Raw genomic sequence first — 19,624 nt, 5'->3', positions numbered from 1 at the left:
CAGAAATTTTGTTCACCTATTTTGATACACCTTGATTCGTAAGTTTGAGGCACCAGGATAAATCATCCATATTTTTGTTAAATCAATAAAATTATTTTTTTTAATAATGTTACAGGTACATGTACATGAATAAAATTATTTTGAACCAAAAAACCTTTAAAAAAATGATAAATATATACTGCAATAAATATTCAAATATACATGTAGGTTTAATAGTGTTAATAATGCCCATCATTTTCTATTCTCAATGTTGTATACTTGTGCCTTCAGCGATTAAATGAGAATTTGGTTCTTTGACAAAACCCACATTTTTTTTTCAACAGTATTGTGTTTTCCAGACAATGTTAATACTCTCATTTCAGGGAAACGCCATCAAAATCTGGCACGGGGAAAAGACTAACTAGGCAGTTCCTCGACAGCACCAAGCAACGCCGCAAAACAATCCCAGAACCTGCATTGGGACAATAAATTACCCGACCTACGTCTGCTAACAGGAAACTGAATAATGAAGGGCTACCATCCCTTGGAATCTGTTCCACATGTGTTTACTAACAAGCGTAGGCCCATAGCTTTAGGTACTTCTCAGTGCTTTGTTAGAACCTAAAAATGTACAAAGGCTGTTCTGAGTCTGACTGAGTATTCTGGATGAGAAGGAGTATGGCCACACAGGAGTAACAATCGTTTTTTTGCAGAAACCTTGGAAATTTTCAGCACACCTTTTTGTCCGAATATTCTGCTATCCATTGTCAAAAGCCCAAAATATGTGGAACACTGTCTAGTTTCTTTGGTTCAACGTCTGCTGTACCAGTTTGTTATGCTGCAGAGTACCTTCGGCATTTAGAAAAGGACCTGACTACAAATACCACACTGAAGAGGAACCTTTCAGAGTTCCTATACAAATGGTGCAAAAACGAAGGAAACCACTTTTGACAGCGATTTTCACCTACTTGTTGAGCATATTTCAAAAATTCAATTTAATGCTATTAGGTATTGATCTTTAAACATAAGTGATGAAAAAAATGATTGCAAACTTATTTTGTCTCTGAGATATGGTAGTTTAAAAATGTCATGTGCCAAACCTGTTTGTCCACGGGCGGCTTTATTCCACCCGCTTGACTGAGCTCCGGAGCTTGATTTGAAGGAAAAAACACTACACTGAACTTTACAAATTAGCAAAATAACACGATTTGTGTGATTTTTCTAAGATTTTTCACCATGTATGGTTGAAGAACTATACTTCACTGCATTATCAAAAATACACTTCAAAAAAGTTAAGTAGGTTAAAATTCCTGTCAAAAGTGGGTTTCCTTCTTTTCGCACCACCCTGTAGTGTTCCTATAGAATACCGGCAAGGAGCCCATACCAATAGATCGCTGCAGCCATATCTGAGGTGTGTGCCTTTGTTCAACATGGATACACATGAGTGTACCTCAAAGATGGCTGCCAAATGCAATCTGTCTATATATTTGAGGCTAATTTGCCTACGATTCTAGTTATTGCTTAATACTGCACATTTCACAAAACCCATCAATATAGGAGAACGTCAATTCTCAACAGTACGTTTCACACAGAAAAATATACCTTAGAGATTTCCATTAAAAGTTAAAAGATTCATTTTCTTTTCCAATGTCTACAATACAATTTGCATGGGTGGTGCTACGTATTTACAATTATTTTCTGGAAAAAAAACCTTGTATCTTTGTAGAGAGAAAAAAAAGAGGACTGCTCCTTCGTGTCAGTAATTTCTTAGGAAGTTAAGAAATAAAGAGGTAAAATACTGGAATAATCAATGACCAATCAGGAAAGTTATTGTAGGGAAAAGAGGGCAGAAGGAAATTTCTACGCAAAACAGACTGGAAACTGGCCTTGTTTGCTATTATGCTAAAACGCTGATAATGTTTCAAAAATTATTTTTCAAGACACAATATACAAAATTAAATAATTTGAAAATAACCCCTTTATACATGTACATTGATATTAAACTGTAATACTCTTTAAATGCACCAAGCAGGGGCATTTTCGTAGTTTGTCCATTTTTCAGTTTTTGTCCCAAATCAAAATTTGTACCGATTTCTCGAATTTACAAAATGCACTTGGCAATTTGAAGGGGAAAACACCCAAAACTCACTGGTTTAACAAACTAGATTCCGTCATATTTCAATGAAAATGATACATTTTAAAATGCCCCGCTAACATTATTCAACACGTCAGTCTATAATACATATTACACAGCTAGTAATTAAGCAATTATATATTATATAATATACGTTATATATGATATAATTTCAGATATAGATGATTAAAATTGTCAACATTAGTATTAATTCCTACAGGTACTTCTTCAATTGTATATTATTGGGTGCTATATTGTTTGGCCTCCCTTGTTTTGTCTGAACAGACTCGAAGATTTGAGCAGAGTGACTTGAGATTTGACCAGAATTGTGACTTGACCGAGTGCCCGAGACTCGGCCAGAGTGACTTGAGACTCGACCAGAGTGGCTTGAGACTTGACCAGTGTGACGTGAGACTTGACCACTTGAGCAGAGTGACTTGAGACCTACATGAGCAGAGTGATTTGAGACCTGAGCAGAGTGATTTGAGACTTGACCAGATTAACTTGAGACTTGACCAGAGTGACTTGAGACTTGATCAGAGTGACTTGAGACCTGAGCAGAGTGATTTTAGACCTGACCAGAGTGACTTGAGACTTGACCAGAGTGACTTGAGACTTGACCAGAGTGACTTGAGACCTGAGCAGAGTGACTTGAGACCTGAGCAGAGTGATTTGAGACTTGACCAGATTGACTTGAGACTTGACCAGATTGACTTGAGACTTGACCAGAGTGACTTGAGACTTGACCAGAGTGACTTGAGACTTGACCAGAGTGACTTAAGACTTGACCACAGTGACTTGAGACTTGACCAGAGTGACTTGAGACTTGACCTGACTGACTTGAGACTTGACCAGAGTGACTTACGACTTGACCAGAATGACTTGAGACTTGACCAGAGTGACTTGGGACTTGACCGGAGTTGAGACTCAACCAGAGTGACTTGAAACTTGACCAGAGTGACTTGAGACTTGACCAGAGTGACTTGAGACTCAACCAAAGTGACTTGAGACTTGACCAGAGTGACTTTGGACTTGACCAGAGTGACATGAGACGTATCCCAATAAAGTCTTTGCAGTCTTGAAAATCACCCACAAAACGTTTGGACAAGACTTGAAACTCAATCACCAACAATAAGTTGGACAAAATGATTTGGTTTGAAGTATAACACAAGATTACAATTTCAACATCATCTCTTGTGCCTAAATATACATTTTACAAACTCTACAGCACTTTGAAAATATCTGAGGTGTCTAGTTTGGTGTATTTTTCCACCAAACTGAGAATTCACGAGATACTCAGGACTTTGAAATAGAAATGATAGTACCCTGGCTTTAAACCAGTGTATTTGATCAAGGAAGGAAACATTTTTTGAACTTTCTTTGGGACACTTCCTTCTGCTGTTTGTACATTCTGGTATTTCAATCTATGTGGGAATTAAAGAGCACTGTTAAAAGGTAGAGTACATCATTTGTCATTTGTGCATTTTTTTGTTTTTTGGAAGAAATAAAATTGCTCGATATCTAAAGAAAGGTGCTTAACAACTAACCTGATGAGTTTCAGCTCAGTGAAAGTTGTATATTCCGAGAAAACAATATTCTAGGACCTTGATTTCAATTTAAAAAGTTGCGGAGTCATGTTTTGAATTGCGCCCGAAAGTAGCGTCAGGGACATGTTCTCATTCAGTTGATTGCAACTACATGTACCAGTATGGGATGTCACACACTGAACTGATGAATAATTGCAACCGCACGAGCATGTGCGTTGTGTCAACGCTTGCGGACACTCGTTCACGGCTTCGCCGAATTAAAAACAAACTACTTACGGAAATTTCCAAAAATGCGTCTTTAGACACATCATTGGAAATGGCCTTCTGTTATTGTTTTCTTCAAAATGACAGCATGCCAGAAAGAATAATTTCACAGGAAGTCTAGAACCATTACCATCTTTACTTGCTTTTCAACAATAATTTCGTCAGTTACTTTTTGGATAGCTGCAAATGATGCACTCTGCCTTTAAAAAAGAAAAAAAAATTTTTTTTAAACTTTTTTCTCTTTTATTTTGACAGGTAAAGACTCACAACCAAATTGAACAAGGTGTGTCCCCACAGCCCAAGAAAACAGTTAAAACACTTCTTTAGTATATTTTATTCTTGTTTGGTGGTTGTTGTAGTTGTTTTTTGAAGAGCCACAATTTTATAAGGCAAATGGTTGCATCGTTTTTCCCTAAAGGAAACAAAACATATTTCTGTTGCATTGCTGTACCAAGAAAAATCATTATTTAGAACAAAGCTTTGAGATTTACTCTTGTTGCAAACGACGAATTGCCAGACAAGATTGAAAGAAAATGCTGGATAATATACAATTAGCTTGAGTACCGGACATACAAAAAAGAATGTTAACATTAAAAAAAATAATTTAAAAATACCGACACCCTGTTTTGAGGCCGGTTCATACCTCATGCGAATGAAAACGGGTAGCAACGAAATTCAATGGGTTGAAAGTTGTTCAATTTTTGCAAACTCCAAGCAGTAACTTAGTCTTGACAAAAGACTAGGATTAGATTATGTTTACCTTAATTAACCCTAACCCCCTTGAGTGATTGACTAGGAATGTTTTAAAATCCAACACCATATGGTAAACTCTACACCCAAACCGTTGGACTCTGATTATGGTTGTATGCCTGACCCCATGTAAAGCATAAACAGTTTCAGAGTTGTAATGACTCGTGTCAAAGACTCAACTCGAGTCTGACTCGAGTCACAATTTTTGGTGACTCGACTTGACTCGAGTCCCATTGAGTAACCGACTTGACTTGACTCAAGTCACTGAGAGCAAATGACTCGACTCAATTCGAGTCCCTCATCAAAAGACTCCAGTCAAAGGCTAATAACGCAGTGACTTACGGTACAGAGTAATTAATGTTGGCATGCGTACTTCACATTATACCGTCAAGTTGTGGCTGCTTATCGCATAGGAAAATACGCTGTATCACTGACTCTAGAGTCCCACCTCATGGTTTTATAATGTAGCACACAAACTTCTATCCGGGAACCAGACTTTAAACGCATGTCCAAATTGGTTTAATCATCGGCTTCGGACGATTTTCTTTCTTCTTTTTAGAAATTTATTACATGGTGTTCAAATGTCAGTGACTCGAATTGACTCAAGCATAAATTTGACTCGACTCAACTCAACTCGACCACACGCTGTGACTCGACTTGACTCGACCCGACCTTCTTCACCTAATAACTTAACTCAACTCAAGTCAATTCCTTGAAATGACTCGACTCGACTTGAGTCACAAAATTCAGTGAATCGTTACAACTCTGATCAGTTTACTAGTGCAGTATTCCACAGATTCCAACAAAACATGCAGTTGGATTTTGAAGGGTTCGGGAGGGGGTTAGGGTTAATGCTGCCAGGCCATGGCAAGCACAGCAAAGTTGCCACGGCAGTACATGATGCCATCAATAAGATAAATAAACTCCAGTCTTGGGAGTCTCCGCACTCGGACCTGAGAAATTCCAAGCATACCTCACCCTTGCATAAGATGTGTTACTGTTTGGAATTTCTTCCCATAACTGGATTTAATTCATCTTTTCGATAGCGTCCTTAACAACCTTGGCATCTTCAGCTACACTTGTCCAAGAGGAACTAGTTGTCTAAAGGAAACATAATCCACAATCTAGTCTTTGACAAAGACTAAAAAACCTACCAGGGCGTTGCAAATTTACATTTTCGTTCACGTCTAGCACGAACCAGCCTTTTGGTCATATTTTACTTCTGGACCTGAAACATGATCAGCCTGACGTTGATGGTCTTGGCCGACAGCAGTTTGTTGCCGTTGGCCGGATTGGTCAGCGGCATGAGCTGGTGCGGGCTCTCGGTCCGGTCGCCGGTGAACTCAAACCGGTAGACCGCGGGCTCCACCTTGATGTCCGTGAACGGCCCGCTGAGCAACATGAAGTGGAAGGCGATTGGGTTGTTGACTCGGCTCTTGAGGACCAGCTGATAGGTCAGGTGGCGGTCCGCGGTGTGCAGCGGGTTGCGCTCGCGGTCGTTGATGCGCGCCTTGATCACCCACTGCTGGTTGAGGGCGCTGAAGCGGCTGGTCTCGTAGTACAGCTTGGTGATGAAGTCGTCGGTGCGGTACGGGCGCAATTGTAAATCTGGATTTGAATCATACCAAATAAAGTTGTTAAGTGCGGGGAACCAGTATTTATTTTTTAGGAAGATACATGAACCGCCGTCAATAGTTTAGCTGTAACGATGCCCAGTTCAAGGCACTCTATCTTAATAACTTCAAGGAGTCAATGAACACATTCTAATGGAAAATCCCTAACAGAGGAAAGAGACACACATTTCAGAAAGGGAAGTTTTCTTGTATGCACCAATTTCAGACATTTGACTAATCCGGAAGCTTCACCCAAAGCTGTTTTGACCGCTCACAGCGGGCAAAGTCAAACATGTATTTACACTTACGCATAATGTGCGCAGCAGGAACATGCATTGTGGCATTAGGGAGACATCCACATGTTACCCACATGTAAAATTGGTCGGGCTGTGGCCAAATCTGGAACAGTGCGTAACTCTACAACTTATCCATATTGTCGTGTTTGAGCTAATTACCGTTAAAAGCCAGCTTCTCAAAGGACAGCAGATTGACGATGTTCTGATAGCTCCTGATCTCTGACTGAAGCGACTGGTTGGACTCTTCCACGTACGCCATGACGTCAGCGCCGGTCTTGCCCGGATACTCGCAGTCCTTCTCGTGACCTTTGACCTCGCAGTTGGGTCCCTTCCAGTCACAGCCAATCAGAGCGTAGCCACACTTGGAAACTCTGAGGTTTTTTTTTTTTTAAATAGTCGAGGGAGTTTTTGAGGCAGAGAAAATGAAAACAATAAAATGGTTTTAGCTCAGTGTTGTAGCACGCCTCATCGTTTCAATTTTGAAATGTGATCGGCAAGCGTCTGTGAGAGCTGTTTCACTTTTTGTTTGGATATGATCGAGGCACTGAATGTGTGAATGTATTTTTGGGTTCACAAGCAAACATGTAGTCTGTTCTAACTTCAGGACTGAAGTTGGTTCAATTAATTTCAGTTACACTTCAATATTTTTGAGCTTTTCCACTTTTAGCCGGCAATTATTTTGCGTAGACTTCACAACATTTCTGCCACAAAAGTTACACTTCAATACATTTTTGAGCTTTTCCATTTTTAGCCGGCAATGATTTTGCGTATACTTCACAACATTTCTGCCACAAAAGTACCAAAAATTCATATTCAGCAGCTTTTTTTGGAGTTATCAGAATGAATTTGTTCCTTTCACTCAATTTCAGTCCTCAAATTTTGATGTCATTTTTTTTATTTAGAGTATTCTTATTATTATTATAATTATTATTAGAATGATCCAACAGCAATTTTAACGTCTATTATCGGCAGTCGCTGCTTATTTAGAAGAGGAACATTATAAAATAGAAAATAAAATCCAAGAAAAAAATTAAAGCACTTTATCAATTAAAATGAACAACTTATGACAATAACTTTTCAAAGCCCAGCTAAACTTCGTTCATATTAAATTATGAAAAACAAATTACCATTTATATTGACTATAGGAAAAAAGGCCAATTTGCAAAATTTATAGAATTTCAATGAACTTTTTTCAATGAGCTCTTGCAAATATTTAGTCCGCACAATCAAGTTTAACATTGCTACACTGGCAGAGAATTTCAAAATTTTGATTCTACCATATCTATGACCTCCATGCACAAGCGCTCCCAACGGTTTCAAAGAACCTTTTCTCGAACACATTGTTGTCGTACGCCTGGCGCTCATGCAAAGATGACACGGGTTTGCGCATATTTTATAAGTATCCTACAAGCGCAAGTGGAACATGGAATAATGTAGTGTGTCTGTGTCCAATATGCAACGAGGCTGAGGAACAAATTGATCTTCAAGCAAACTTGACGCACAGTGTAGATGGAACGAGCTCGCTATACACAAACTAAATTTTCAATGGTTATTATGCGTGCAGTGGGAATAGTGTGCGCATCTTAGCATAGCGCGATATGCGGTTTACATGGTTTATGCGATATATCGAGACCTCGGCCCAACTTCTTGGCTCTGCTTACCGTAAGCGAAAAATCCCTACTTACTGTAGGAGAAAATTATGTGCTTACGGTAAGTGTCTTTCACGGATTAGTGCGGAATTTGGCTTACGAGCATGCATACATCCCGTAACTAAGGATTCTGTGCTAACATGGTTAGCACAGAATTTTTCTGCTAGCTCTGTTACCACAAAATGGTGATTGTAAGCGCGGAATTCTGTGGTGCAGAGCGATCGAAATTGGGCTCGGGACAGTGTCAGGATCGAGGATTCAAGTTTGCTTGAAGATAAAGAATACCACTAAGCCCGGTTCATACTTCACGCGAAAGCAAGTGGGAAGCGAACTTCATGTCGTCAACAATGGTGGACGCGCTTCCAACGTATTGTTGACGTCACGAATATCGCTTCGCTGCGCGTGAAGTATGAACCGGGCTTAAGCCTTGCGTACTCTGTGCCATGCACGCAATTGTAAACACGCAGTGTTTCCTGACACAGAGCTCTAATCAGTGATCTCGACGCACTATTTCTACTGTTCATTGCAAGGAGTCCATAGAATTCAAAAGAGTTGCCAGTGAAGTTTGTACATCAATTTTGGTGATCAAAGTTTAACTGGGCTTTTTCTTTTCTTGTGGTCCAACGTGTTCTGTTGATCAGTGTCCGGTAATTTAAAATTGCGATTTCAACTTGTTTCGTCTCGGACGGCAACTGTGCGAAAAAAAAAATCCAAAATGGCAGCGACGTCCGTTTCTCGAAGTGTGCATGTATCCGCGGGTTTCCACAGCTGTCTGTTATCAAAAATAGCAGGCATTATCAAAATTAATAAGACCGACACGTTGTACCTTATGAATATATCTCAGAGTTTTCAAAAGATAATTTTCGTTTGGAGTTCCTTTTTGGACTGAATCAAGTTTTATATTGACGATAATATTCTTTCACTTCACATCACAATATCTTAAACAGGTAGGGTCTTGTGAGGCAGTTTAATTCTTCTTTCTGCAAAGTCATATTTTCAGACTTCATGAAAATACAAAAAATAAAACGGGGAAAAAGCAGTGTTGCATGTGCAAATATGAAACTTTTGTATTGGTCTGACAGGAATTGCAGACTCAGTGTCTTGTTAAAAGTGAGGAATGCATATCGTTTGACCAATCACTGTTAATTAGGCCTACTTCGGCTCAATTCATTTTGCAACCAAACTAGTCAGGCAGATTCGGGCAAAATATGATAGAATTGCTCAATTGATGATAAAAGCATGAAAGTTGGCACACAGTAAGAACATGCCCTAGAGAGAAACTGAGCTACAGGGCCATCGCAGATTTGTACTTTGAATTTTTTTTTGTAGAATAACAAGCAATTTTCAAAATTTTCAAAATGGCTGCCGTTGCTTTTTATATTCTACCTATAGTACTGCTATACCTATATTTTTTTCAAAGGACAAATCTGCGATGGCCCTACAGCCAAATATCTTTCTCATGACATACTCTGACTGTGTGCCAAATTTCATGCTTAAATTTAATCATCAAATGAACAACCCCGTCACCAATCTGCCAATTACTAATTGGATGACTCTTAAAAGTAAAGCCACACGTACATGTAGCAACCAGTCACAATTCCACACCCTTTCATCAATGTTTTTTTCTGTCGTTCTAAAGCAGTCATGCCACGCATGCATAGATTTTGATGAACAATGGGAAAAGAATGTAGACATATCTGGTAAACCACAGACTACCCCTAGAATTCTCCAAATATGGAGAGGAATTTTGCGTTTGTAAACATGTAAATGCAGAAAAGATGTTTCGTGTGAGAATTTAGACAGCGGATGGTCAAACTTGCATATTTTCGAAACTGTATTAGATCGCTGGCCTTTGCTGAAATGGCGGAGCATAACATTTTCATTTTGAAGTAAGGTACCGGTAGACTATACATTAGCAGTAGACCACACATACATGTACATGGGTCATTCGGTGCCATAATCACTGACTTTCATTTGGATAAAATTTAAAAAAACATATATTTATCTGTTGATCATGTGCGAAAAAAAAATTGAATGCCAACAAATTTCGTTTAAAATTTCAAAATTTGTCTCCAAAATATTAGTTTTTTTTTTCAAATAAGAATTACTTTTCAATTTTTAGCCCAACCTTTTGTAAAAATAGGAAATTTTTACATTAATGTGTCAAAATTTCCTTCAATGTGACAGATCTGTAGAAAAAAATGTAAAAAAGACTAAGTTTTTTTTATGATCGGCTAGTATACTGGCCATTACCCAAAATCTCCAATCTTCATAAAATATTTTTTTTTATGAAATTCAGTTTGATATCTAAAAAAAGAGTTTTTACACAATTCTGTTTTCATCTTTAATTTAATGTTGCCTTCTTTTTTCGTGAAATAAATTTCATGTTAAATACTTTCCGAAAGTCCCTGACAATTCAAAAATCAATGCAATCAGGCATTAAGAGCGGAGTTAAGAAATATTTTGGAGAAAAAAAAATAATTGTTTTCCAAAATGAGTGAAGTCATATGTCAAAATGAAATGATTTGGCAAAGAATGATCACAACAAGGATGTTCATTTTTGCAAAACATGTAGCATCCATTTCAATTACAATGTACGTACTACATACAGCGGCATTTATTTTGACAAACACAACAATATTTTAAGATTTTGGCTTTGTTTTTTTTTCCAACCAAAAGCTGCATTGACCTTTCTTGCAACATTGCCAATTCCCAGGAGAATTCGAATAAAAAAAAATCTTTTTTTTTTTCTGCAGATGGTACTGAGATATGAAGGCACAACATGTCAGTCACCAGCCTCTTCACGGTCCATTGGTAAAGCACTGCACAGTCTGGAACACACTCCCGGCGGCATGCGCATATTGTGCATGACTGATTTATGGCAGTGAATATAATGTTAATTTCACCTCCACAGTGTTTTAAGAAATGTTACTGTATAATTTCTCACAACACGGCTTACATGTTCAACAATAAAGAATTTGGAATTAGTCATTCAGTGAAAAGAATAAATTTGGTCGTCTGTGCCAAAAAAATATATTGGGAAATACGGTACACACTGTGTAATTTGTTTTTACTCCACGTACATGTACATGTCATTTTCCAGTAGACATGTCAAATTGTCAATGTTATTTTTTCAAATAGATTATCGAATCCAAAAACTAAAAATTGAAATTTTAACCTCAATTTGATATTTCAGGCAATAATTGAATTTCTTTTTTGTTGTTGAGAATTCTGTATTTTCTGTTGACTAGACTGTGACTTTTTACCTTAATTTACCCACCAGATCCGTTTCCACAATTTTTTTTTTTTTACATTTTTAACGTCATGTACTCAATAAGCCAGTTCGATGTCTCAATAAAGTAGTCCAGGTCAAAGGTCATTGGGAAAAAAAAAAATCGCTGACAAGATGTTACGCGATGTTGCGCGAACGCCCATTTTGCTACACGCGAGTGTCATGCGCCCATCTCTCATGCGCGTTCACATGCCTTCGATTATCCTGAATGACCCATAATTGTGTGCATGCGCAGTTGAAATACCGAGCTGGCTTATTCACAGTAAAAGCAAAGCTAACTCTAAAACGATTTATTCCAGTTGCTCGGCACAGACTAAAAAATTATTCATGTGCTGTCTGCTAAAAAATAGTACTGAAATAATATAACATCGCCTTTATCAAAACAGGTGATGTTAACATGTGTATTTAGGTCACTGGATTGGTTTGTATCCACGTAACAGTTGATGCCATTATCAACCCAAAGTAGCTTATTCAGCAGGATTGAGTAGTATACCACATTTAGAATCTCTCAATTCTTCCAACAATCTGATTTTGTTTTCTTCAAAATTCTTCATTTTTTTTTTTTTTTAGAATGAGAATTTCATTTTAATATTGGTTGCTTGCTGTTTGAGACTAAAATTTTGAAAAATGTACATAATGTTGGAATTTTGAGGTTACATTTTCTTTTAAAATGTTATTTTTTTTTCAGTCACATGAAATGTCCGTTGCCGAGATTCCCTTCCTTGTTTTGATTTTAGTCTGGTTTAGATCTGGCAGGAAACGGGTATTAGAGCTCGCAATGCATTTTGCGAGGTCAGCCATAGCCAACAGACATACATAGAGAAGGAAAACAGCCTGCTTTCGATTGATCAGAAATTAAAGGTGCACTCTTTACGTGATGCTGTCAAATGTGTAAACCGTGTTCAATGTTTAGAAATTCACAATTGCCAAGAACTTTTTTCCTGCTTTTCTTCAATTTGTTTGTATGAAATATTTTTTTGGGGATATTTTTCTGAAAATCTTGCACTCTTGAATTTATTTTTTTGAAAGATCATTGCCAATCATTGAAAATCAAAAAAAAAATATTCTTTTAATTCAAAAAAAATAAAATTGGCAGGAAAAAAGGGAGGCCTTTTTTTTTTTTTTTATAAATATGCACAAAAGCCACCATGTGTGTCCTGAGACTGCGCAAACACCCCCAAAGAACCGTGAACAGTCTGGGTAAGGACTTACCAATCCTGTAAGGTTATACTCACCGTACCCACCGGCTTTTTTTCTCCATCAAAACAGCGACAAGCTCAATGCTTTACATACCCCTGTGTGGAGGTCAAGCAAACTTGGGTGAGCAAGAATGAAACAAGTATACAGAGTTAGGCCTACGGTAGAAAAACCTACGCCCTACAACCCTAACACGGCCCTAGCCTAGCCCTAGGGGGGAGGGGCGGACTTAGTTAGAGGGGGAGGGGGCCCTACGTTAAAGCCTGCCTACACCCGATGCTGCTGACTAGATGCTTGAGGTCTGGGTGGGCGACCACAGCACGTCGACAGCAGGGTAAGGCTGTGTACCTTTGCGGACATTCGGAGCGTTGGTGATGCTCCAGAACATTACGGGGCAACTTGCAGGAGCAGTGCGGGCACAGCGCCGGCAACTCGCTCACTGTCTTCTCCACGGCTAGGTTGCGGCTGCACAGCGTCTTGCCGATCTCGCAGCGGCAGTTGGGGCAGGTGGACTGTTCATCTTTCAGGCGGGCGTCGGCCAGGACGTGCGTGAAGCAACCGGCGCACATCAGGTGTCCATTCACACACTGCAGAGAGAAAACGAAAACACAAAGAACAATCAGTCAAATTTTACGCCTGCAGTCTGGCAGTTAACAAAAAGAACACTCGGGTGAAATCACAGCTATGTAATCACCGCAAAAGGTGCGTGTGTCTGTTTGTGTTTACAAGTTGTTCACAAAGCGGGCAGCAGGCAGCAAAGCCTTCACGGGGAGGCAAAGCCTTGTTAATTTATCTGAAGTCTCTGCCTTTTTTTAACAAAAAAATTAGGAGTAATTCTCACTTCGGTATAGTACAGTGCAACACCAAGAACCCATTTTCACAGTATATTATAGACTCTCAATCGCAGAGTTGGGGAGACATGGCGCATGTGCCCACCCTTTTAGGTACGTATATGGGGCAAAGTATACGGAGACAAATTTTATCCAGAATATATGCACAAACTGTAGCTTCTTCGCATTAGCCTCAAGTGCTGTCTGCAATGCCCATAGAAGCGGGCGACTCGCCCAAGAAGCAGGCGACTCGACCGAGAAGCGGGCGGCAGGCGGCAAATTAAAAGCCCATGTAGCGGGTGCGGCGAGCCTCGTTTTAACAATTTATATAATATTGAATGATTCTTCATTGTTTAAGCAGTCATAGCAGCTGACGTGTGCGTACGTGTCCAGGCCTTCACGCAATGAAAATGATCCAATGTAAGCCTGCTTTCTGATCGCTTGGATCAAGGCCAAACTGTCTAATGCAAGCAGCCATTAACGCTATAGCCTAAAACAATCAACAAACAGCATCTGCATTGGCTCTTCTATTGATGACACATCAAACTCAAGGATTTTCTGATTACTTTTTTGATTTCATTGTTGATGTGTTCGTTTATTCTTCCTCTGTCATTTGATATGAACAAACATGTAAATGTAAGCCCTTTATATTCAAACGAAGTACATGTATCTGGCATTACTACATTGTAAGTAGTCATATGCAAAATAGAGGGGAATATTGTTTAAAATGGCACCGACGTGTCTTGATGTATATCACTAAATATTGAAACATAGCCACGAAAATGTGACAAAAATAGCCACAAAAATGTACATATTGCCTTGTTCATGCCTGTATGTACAAAAATGTATACTATGTACATGTACATGTATTTGAACGTATACCAGTTCACTAATAGTAACCAAATGCTACGGTTGACATTTACATGAATTATTCAAGGAAGAGCCTCAAACTGCATATAGGAAAGATGGGATATGAGTCAACAATAGGTCATGGTCAGTGAAATATTGTTATTATTTGACCTTTTGTTATTATAATTACTATCATTTAGACGACATGACACGTTCAATCACTTACTACGTGTATACAATGTAGATATACATACATAAAGAATTCTGTTTTTTTCTTAGGATCTTCATTAAATTAACAATATTACTGCATGACTAGCTGCCACATTTGAGGAGGTATGCTAATTCCCGATGAAATGAGACCAAATATTGGATTTCAAGTTTTATTTTACAGACCAAAAGCATGATACCTTTCCCAAAATAAAATGGGTTACATATTAATTACTATTTATATCAGACTTCCAGTGGTAAAAGAAATCAGTGTATTGTATGCTTTCGTAAAAAAAAGTACCCGGATGACTGCAAGATTATGTCAGTAAAAGAACCCGGATGAGGATCCTGGCATTTTAACAAATTGTGCTGGTTCCTGTACAATCAAGTAGAATACCCACGGTTGTACAACCACTGAACAGAGCTATAGTGATCACACGTGCGCGCATGTGATACTAAGTTTTGTCAACAGAAATGGCTGCTTAAGTGGGGCGAGATTTGCTTTGGTTTCTGAAGAAGAATTTGATGACAATTTCAAGAGTAACAATGCTAAAAATACTAGGAATGAACCAGGATGACAGTGGTAATTCTATGAGAATTACTGACTAGGAAGAAGCTACTGACGGATTTTGAGATGCTGGAAAAGCTTTCACTAGCGTGCATTTTGTTCAAGTTAATGTTAAAGTACTCAGGAATGGGTCAGCAATTTTTACAAGATAGTAACTTGGAATTTTTTTTGGATCAAGTCAGCCTGATATTAAACAATAATAATAATAATGTTGGATGGCTTTTTTGGAGGTTACAAGAATATATTGCACTTGCAGTAACAATATTGCACTTGTTTTCGACTTGCGCAACATTGTTATAGCTCGTAAAATCAAGGCCATATCCAATATTATACAATTAACACTGATTGAAAATTTCCCTCGATATGGTAGTTTTTTTTTATTCTGGCAAAATACTGAAAAGGAAATTCTGGCAATATATTATTAAAAAGGATATTCTGGCAATATATGAAAAGGAAATTATGGTAGATAGCTAAGAAAATATGGAATTCAATGCCCATAAAATTGAACATTTTACACCCTTATTCACTAGACACCCACAGTGCATGATGTGTATAACCATTAGTGTGCAACAGGGAACTACAGTTGTTAGCATTCTTGGCATACTTCATTGACAACAACAGCAATAGCCTATGGAGACTTTTGTGTATGGGGGGAAAAAGGTGTGGCTCTCCATTATAGTTAGAAGAGTACATCATTTGGCTGTTGCAATGCAAGGCTGCCAGCTTTTAGTACTAAGAGCTGAGAGTGAGAATTTTATGATGGAGCTTTGATAAGAACTAATGCGTGCGCGAAGCACTAATGGCGTGGGGTTCGGGGCCCACTTAACCAGTTCACGCAGGGATGACTTTGACAAGAACGGAAAGAGGCGCAGGATTAATTTTCACTCGACCTCAAGCCAGGCGGGTTGAAGCCACCCGTGGCAGCACACTCATATTTCCGGCCTCGCTCGCTGGCGCGGGTCACTGACAGATATTTTCGGCCTTGCTCGTTGCATGTTTATCTGCCACCCGCTCCGAATACCGCAAATCTTTTGCGTGTATACACAGCCTCCGGCGTGAACTGGTTAAGGTGGATTCTAGACGCTCTGTGGTTCGATCTGAGGCAATTTCTGACCACTTTAACCATTTTTTTTAGCAAAAGATCATCATTTAAACATCATTTTTTAATTTTACTAAAAAAAAATTTTAGTGTGAAAAATTCCGTGTGGGCGTGAGAATAACCCGAAATGCATGAGTCTCACGCTCAATGCATGAGAGCTGGCAGGCCTGTGCAATGTGTAATATAAGCATACTCCGTAACCCTAGATTATACTGCCCTACATGTAGGTACTGGATCTCGCCAAATTTATAACAATTAGAATTTTGGAAAGTTCAATATGAAATAAAACTGAACTACTGTCTGCTGAGGTGCGGCCAGAGTAAAACATGGATAACATCCACACTTTGGGGGCAGGGCTCGATTTACAAAAGAAAAGTGGCATGCACTGGTGCATGTAGACCAAAAAACCTACATGCACCAAGAAAAACCCACATGCACCATAATTGACTTACACCTGTCTGCTTCTCTGAAGGCATTCTTTCTCTTTGATTTATCGAACTTTCTACAGACAGTACATAGCCTTGACCCCTTTTTTACTCGATCATGCTCAAGCCTAGACCTGTGAACGTGGCGTTGTATACGCCACGCTGTTGTGGCATTTCGAACATGGCGAAATTGATCCGCCATACATAATTTCGTACATATGTTGAGTACTTACATAGAAATCTAAATTTGCCTTCCCGCGTGTTCAGGATGTGTCATTTCGACAAAATTTGCCGTCGATGTAGACCCATACGAACGTGTTGAAATTAGATTTTAACCCGACAAGTGACACAAGCACCCAGGGTCATTTGCGTGCAAAGTTATCGGAGCCCTCCGAGCTACCCGTCTGCTTCATGTGGCGCATATGATAGGCGGCGTCCGATTGGCTAATAACGAGACCACCTGATAAACGCAGCTAATAATTTGGAATCACACTTATGATCCGGACATAAGGAATGCCCGGAGCGTCAGTGTGATACCAACTTATCCGCAGTGGTAAATCACATGCATGATCGGAGGAGGTTGCAGGACGTCGAGATCTTGCCAACTCTAAATCTGCTGCGAGGAATAATTTATCCTATTAAAGAAATAACACGTTTGTACACTATCTGGTCAAGTATTCAACAAACTTTATTCTTATTCTCACTCATTTGGAAATATATGCATGAAATGAGTATTTTGGTGGCTAAAAAAGTTACATGCACGTCGTGCATGCTCAGTAAAAAAGCTACTTGCACAAGCAAGAATCTACATGCACTGGTGCATGCGTGCACCCGGGTAAATCCAGCCCTGTTTGGGGGTAATCTGACCTTCAAACTGTAACGACTGAATCTATGCACTGCAAAGTACAGTTACTGAGTTAGGAGTCACGCCCCCCTTTTGGGCCTTTGTATACCTAGGAGATTAGGGCACATGTTGACCAACAGTTGTGCCTCACACAATAAGGGTAAATCCTGCGGAATGCAAGTCTTCTGTGATACCTGTGGGTGTGTGGTCACGCATGAGTACACCCTTACATATATGCACATGTGGTGGGTCATTCAATAAATTTTAATAGGGTTTAAAAGCGTGACATTTTGCCTGTCCCTGTCCTGGTACTTAGGGATTTGCCATTCAAGTATCATTTAAAATGACTTAAAATAATTTTTTATATGTTGGGTAGGTAGGTTGCTATTCATAATTAGGACTATAGTCTTGGAGGATGACTGTAAATTCTTTAGGGAGTGCATCAGAATTATAGAATCATAGATGTCAGATGTAACATATCATTATCATACAGGCAGGAAAAATTTTTAACCCTTAATTTATGCAAATCGTTACCAGGAACGGGATCGCGTACGCACATCGTACGGCTAGCTGGCTGATGGTACACGCACGAGGGCGCACTATTCAGAAAGGATTAGCGCGAGGGCATTGTTCAGCTGGATCACGGTTGCAATTGAGTTACACACAAACTGATGCCAGGAAACGTCCACATTCGGCTGGAAATTACACAAAAGCTGGACAACTGACATCAGCGGCAAATTCTGAATTTGTTATTAAGACTGGTTTTGAAAGCATAAATCAACTATGCACGCAGTCTGAATGTGAAAATAAATTTGGTAACAAGTCCTCTCGATGTGAGCATGGAGGAATTCCTCCATGATGTGAGTCAGTTCCTGAGGTGTGGACTTTATTTAAGTCGGGTAAGTCTAAAAAAATATAAATGAACTTGAAGAAAAAGAACCACTTGCTCTTGGTACTTGGTTGGTTCTTCTCCTAAGGACTTCCACAAGGGAGTACAAACTACCTCCATGGTATAACTTGGAGGCCAGAAACACCGGGGCAAACCTCCTTCTCTTAGCGATAAGTGTTACTGGGTTCTTTTATGTGCGTTAGGCCTTATACAACACACGGTACCTCCGGCTTAACGTCCCATCCGAAGGACGAAGCAATAATGGTTAAGTGCCTTGCTTAAGGGCACAAGTGTCCGGGCCCGGTGTCGAACCCACGCCACTGTTGCCTCTATGCTCTGAAACACCAGAGCATGAGTCCGGTGCTCTTAACTGCTAGGCCATGACACACTGGCACTGGCTGGTTTTTAACTTCGATGCATAAAGTGTGTGTGGAATTTACTGTATTCTGTATGGGTAGCATGGAGGTATTCCTACCTCCAGCTCCATGGTCAGAGTGACCTGCAACAACACAGTGGGCACGGTGCCAACTCCCAAACAAGGTCACAGGTTGGAAACGGGCCAAAAAAATGCAGGCATATGTTTTCCTTTGAGTTATAGGCCTAAACACATTCACAAAACATCTGCCATCATCAGTTCCTTCCCCGTACAAAAACACACAAACTGACAAATGACACATTACTCTTTTACTTATTTAGTTGAATATTATTTTAGAGTTGTAAATGATTTGTCCTGCAAGCATATGCTAGCACAACGAGTGCAGTGGCCAGGGTTTTTTGCCCCCTCACCTGGTACACTAAATTGATGGGCAGATCGAGACAGACCGAGCAGCAAAGGATATCGTTCAGCCTCTGTTCCAAGTCCTCTTCCTGCGGGTCTTCCTCCGTCTCCACCACTACCTCGGTCTTCGATTTCTTCAGAGGGGGTTCGGAGCAGTCGACGACATCTTGGCTCGAAACGCCAGGATTTTCTATTAGATTAACAGCTCCTGGCACGGACATTTCTGGCTCCGTCATTGTTGATATTTTGCAAAATATTTCTGATGAACGATCGACCTCTCGCAGTGCAGTGATCAGCTGCCCGAACAGAGAGCAGCTGCACGTTCTCGGGCCAGTTGTCAACATACGTGACGTCATCAAAGGCCAATCAAATTGCGACGTTGTACTGATGATTGACAGGTACGTTCGGTTGGCC

The 19,624-nt window shown here is 39.6% G+C and overlaps 1 protein-coding gene across 1 annotated transcript; it reads right to left on the bottom strand.

Moving 5' to 3' along the window:
- Window positions 1–4,273: 4,273 nt before the first annotated feature.
- LOC119738766 (cysteine and histidine-rich protein 1-like) lies at window positions 4,274–19,527 on the bottom strand. Its single transcript, XM_038213720.1, has 4 exons — window positions 19,219–19,527; window positions 13,070–13,308; window positions 6,743–6,954; window positions 4,274–6,282 (listed from the first exon to the last, which is right to left on the bottom strand). The coding sequence occupies exons 1-4, from the start codon at window positions 19,444–19,446 to the stop codon at window positions 5,891–5,893; spliced, it is 1,071 nt and encodes a 356-aa protein (XP_038069648.1). The 5' UTR covers window positions 19,447–19,527; the 3' UTR covers window positions 4,274–5,890.
- Between the last annotated feature and the right edge of the window lie 97 nt (window positions 19,528–19,624).

The sequence above is a fragment of the Patiria miniata genome, unplaced genomic scaffold, assembly GCF_015706575.1.
Source record: "Patiria miniata isolate m_02_andy unplaced genomic scaffold, ASM1570657v1 HiC_scaffold_3, whole genome shotgun sequence".
Classification (NCBI taxonomy): domain Eukaryota; kingdom Metazoa; phylum Echinodermata; class Asteroidea; order Valvatida; family Asterinidae; genus Patiria; species Patiria miniata.
Note: the sequence above shows the minus strand (reverse complement) of the source record. Positions and strands in the feature narration are given on the sequence as shown.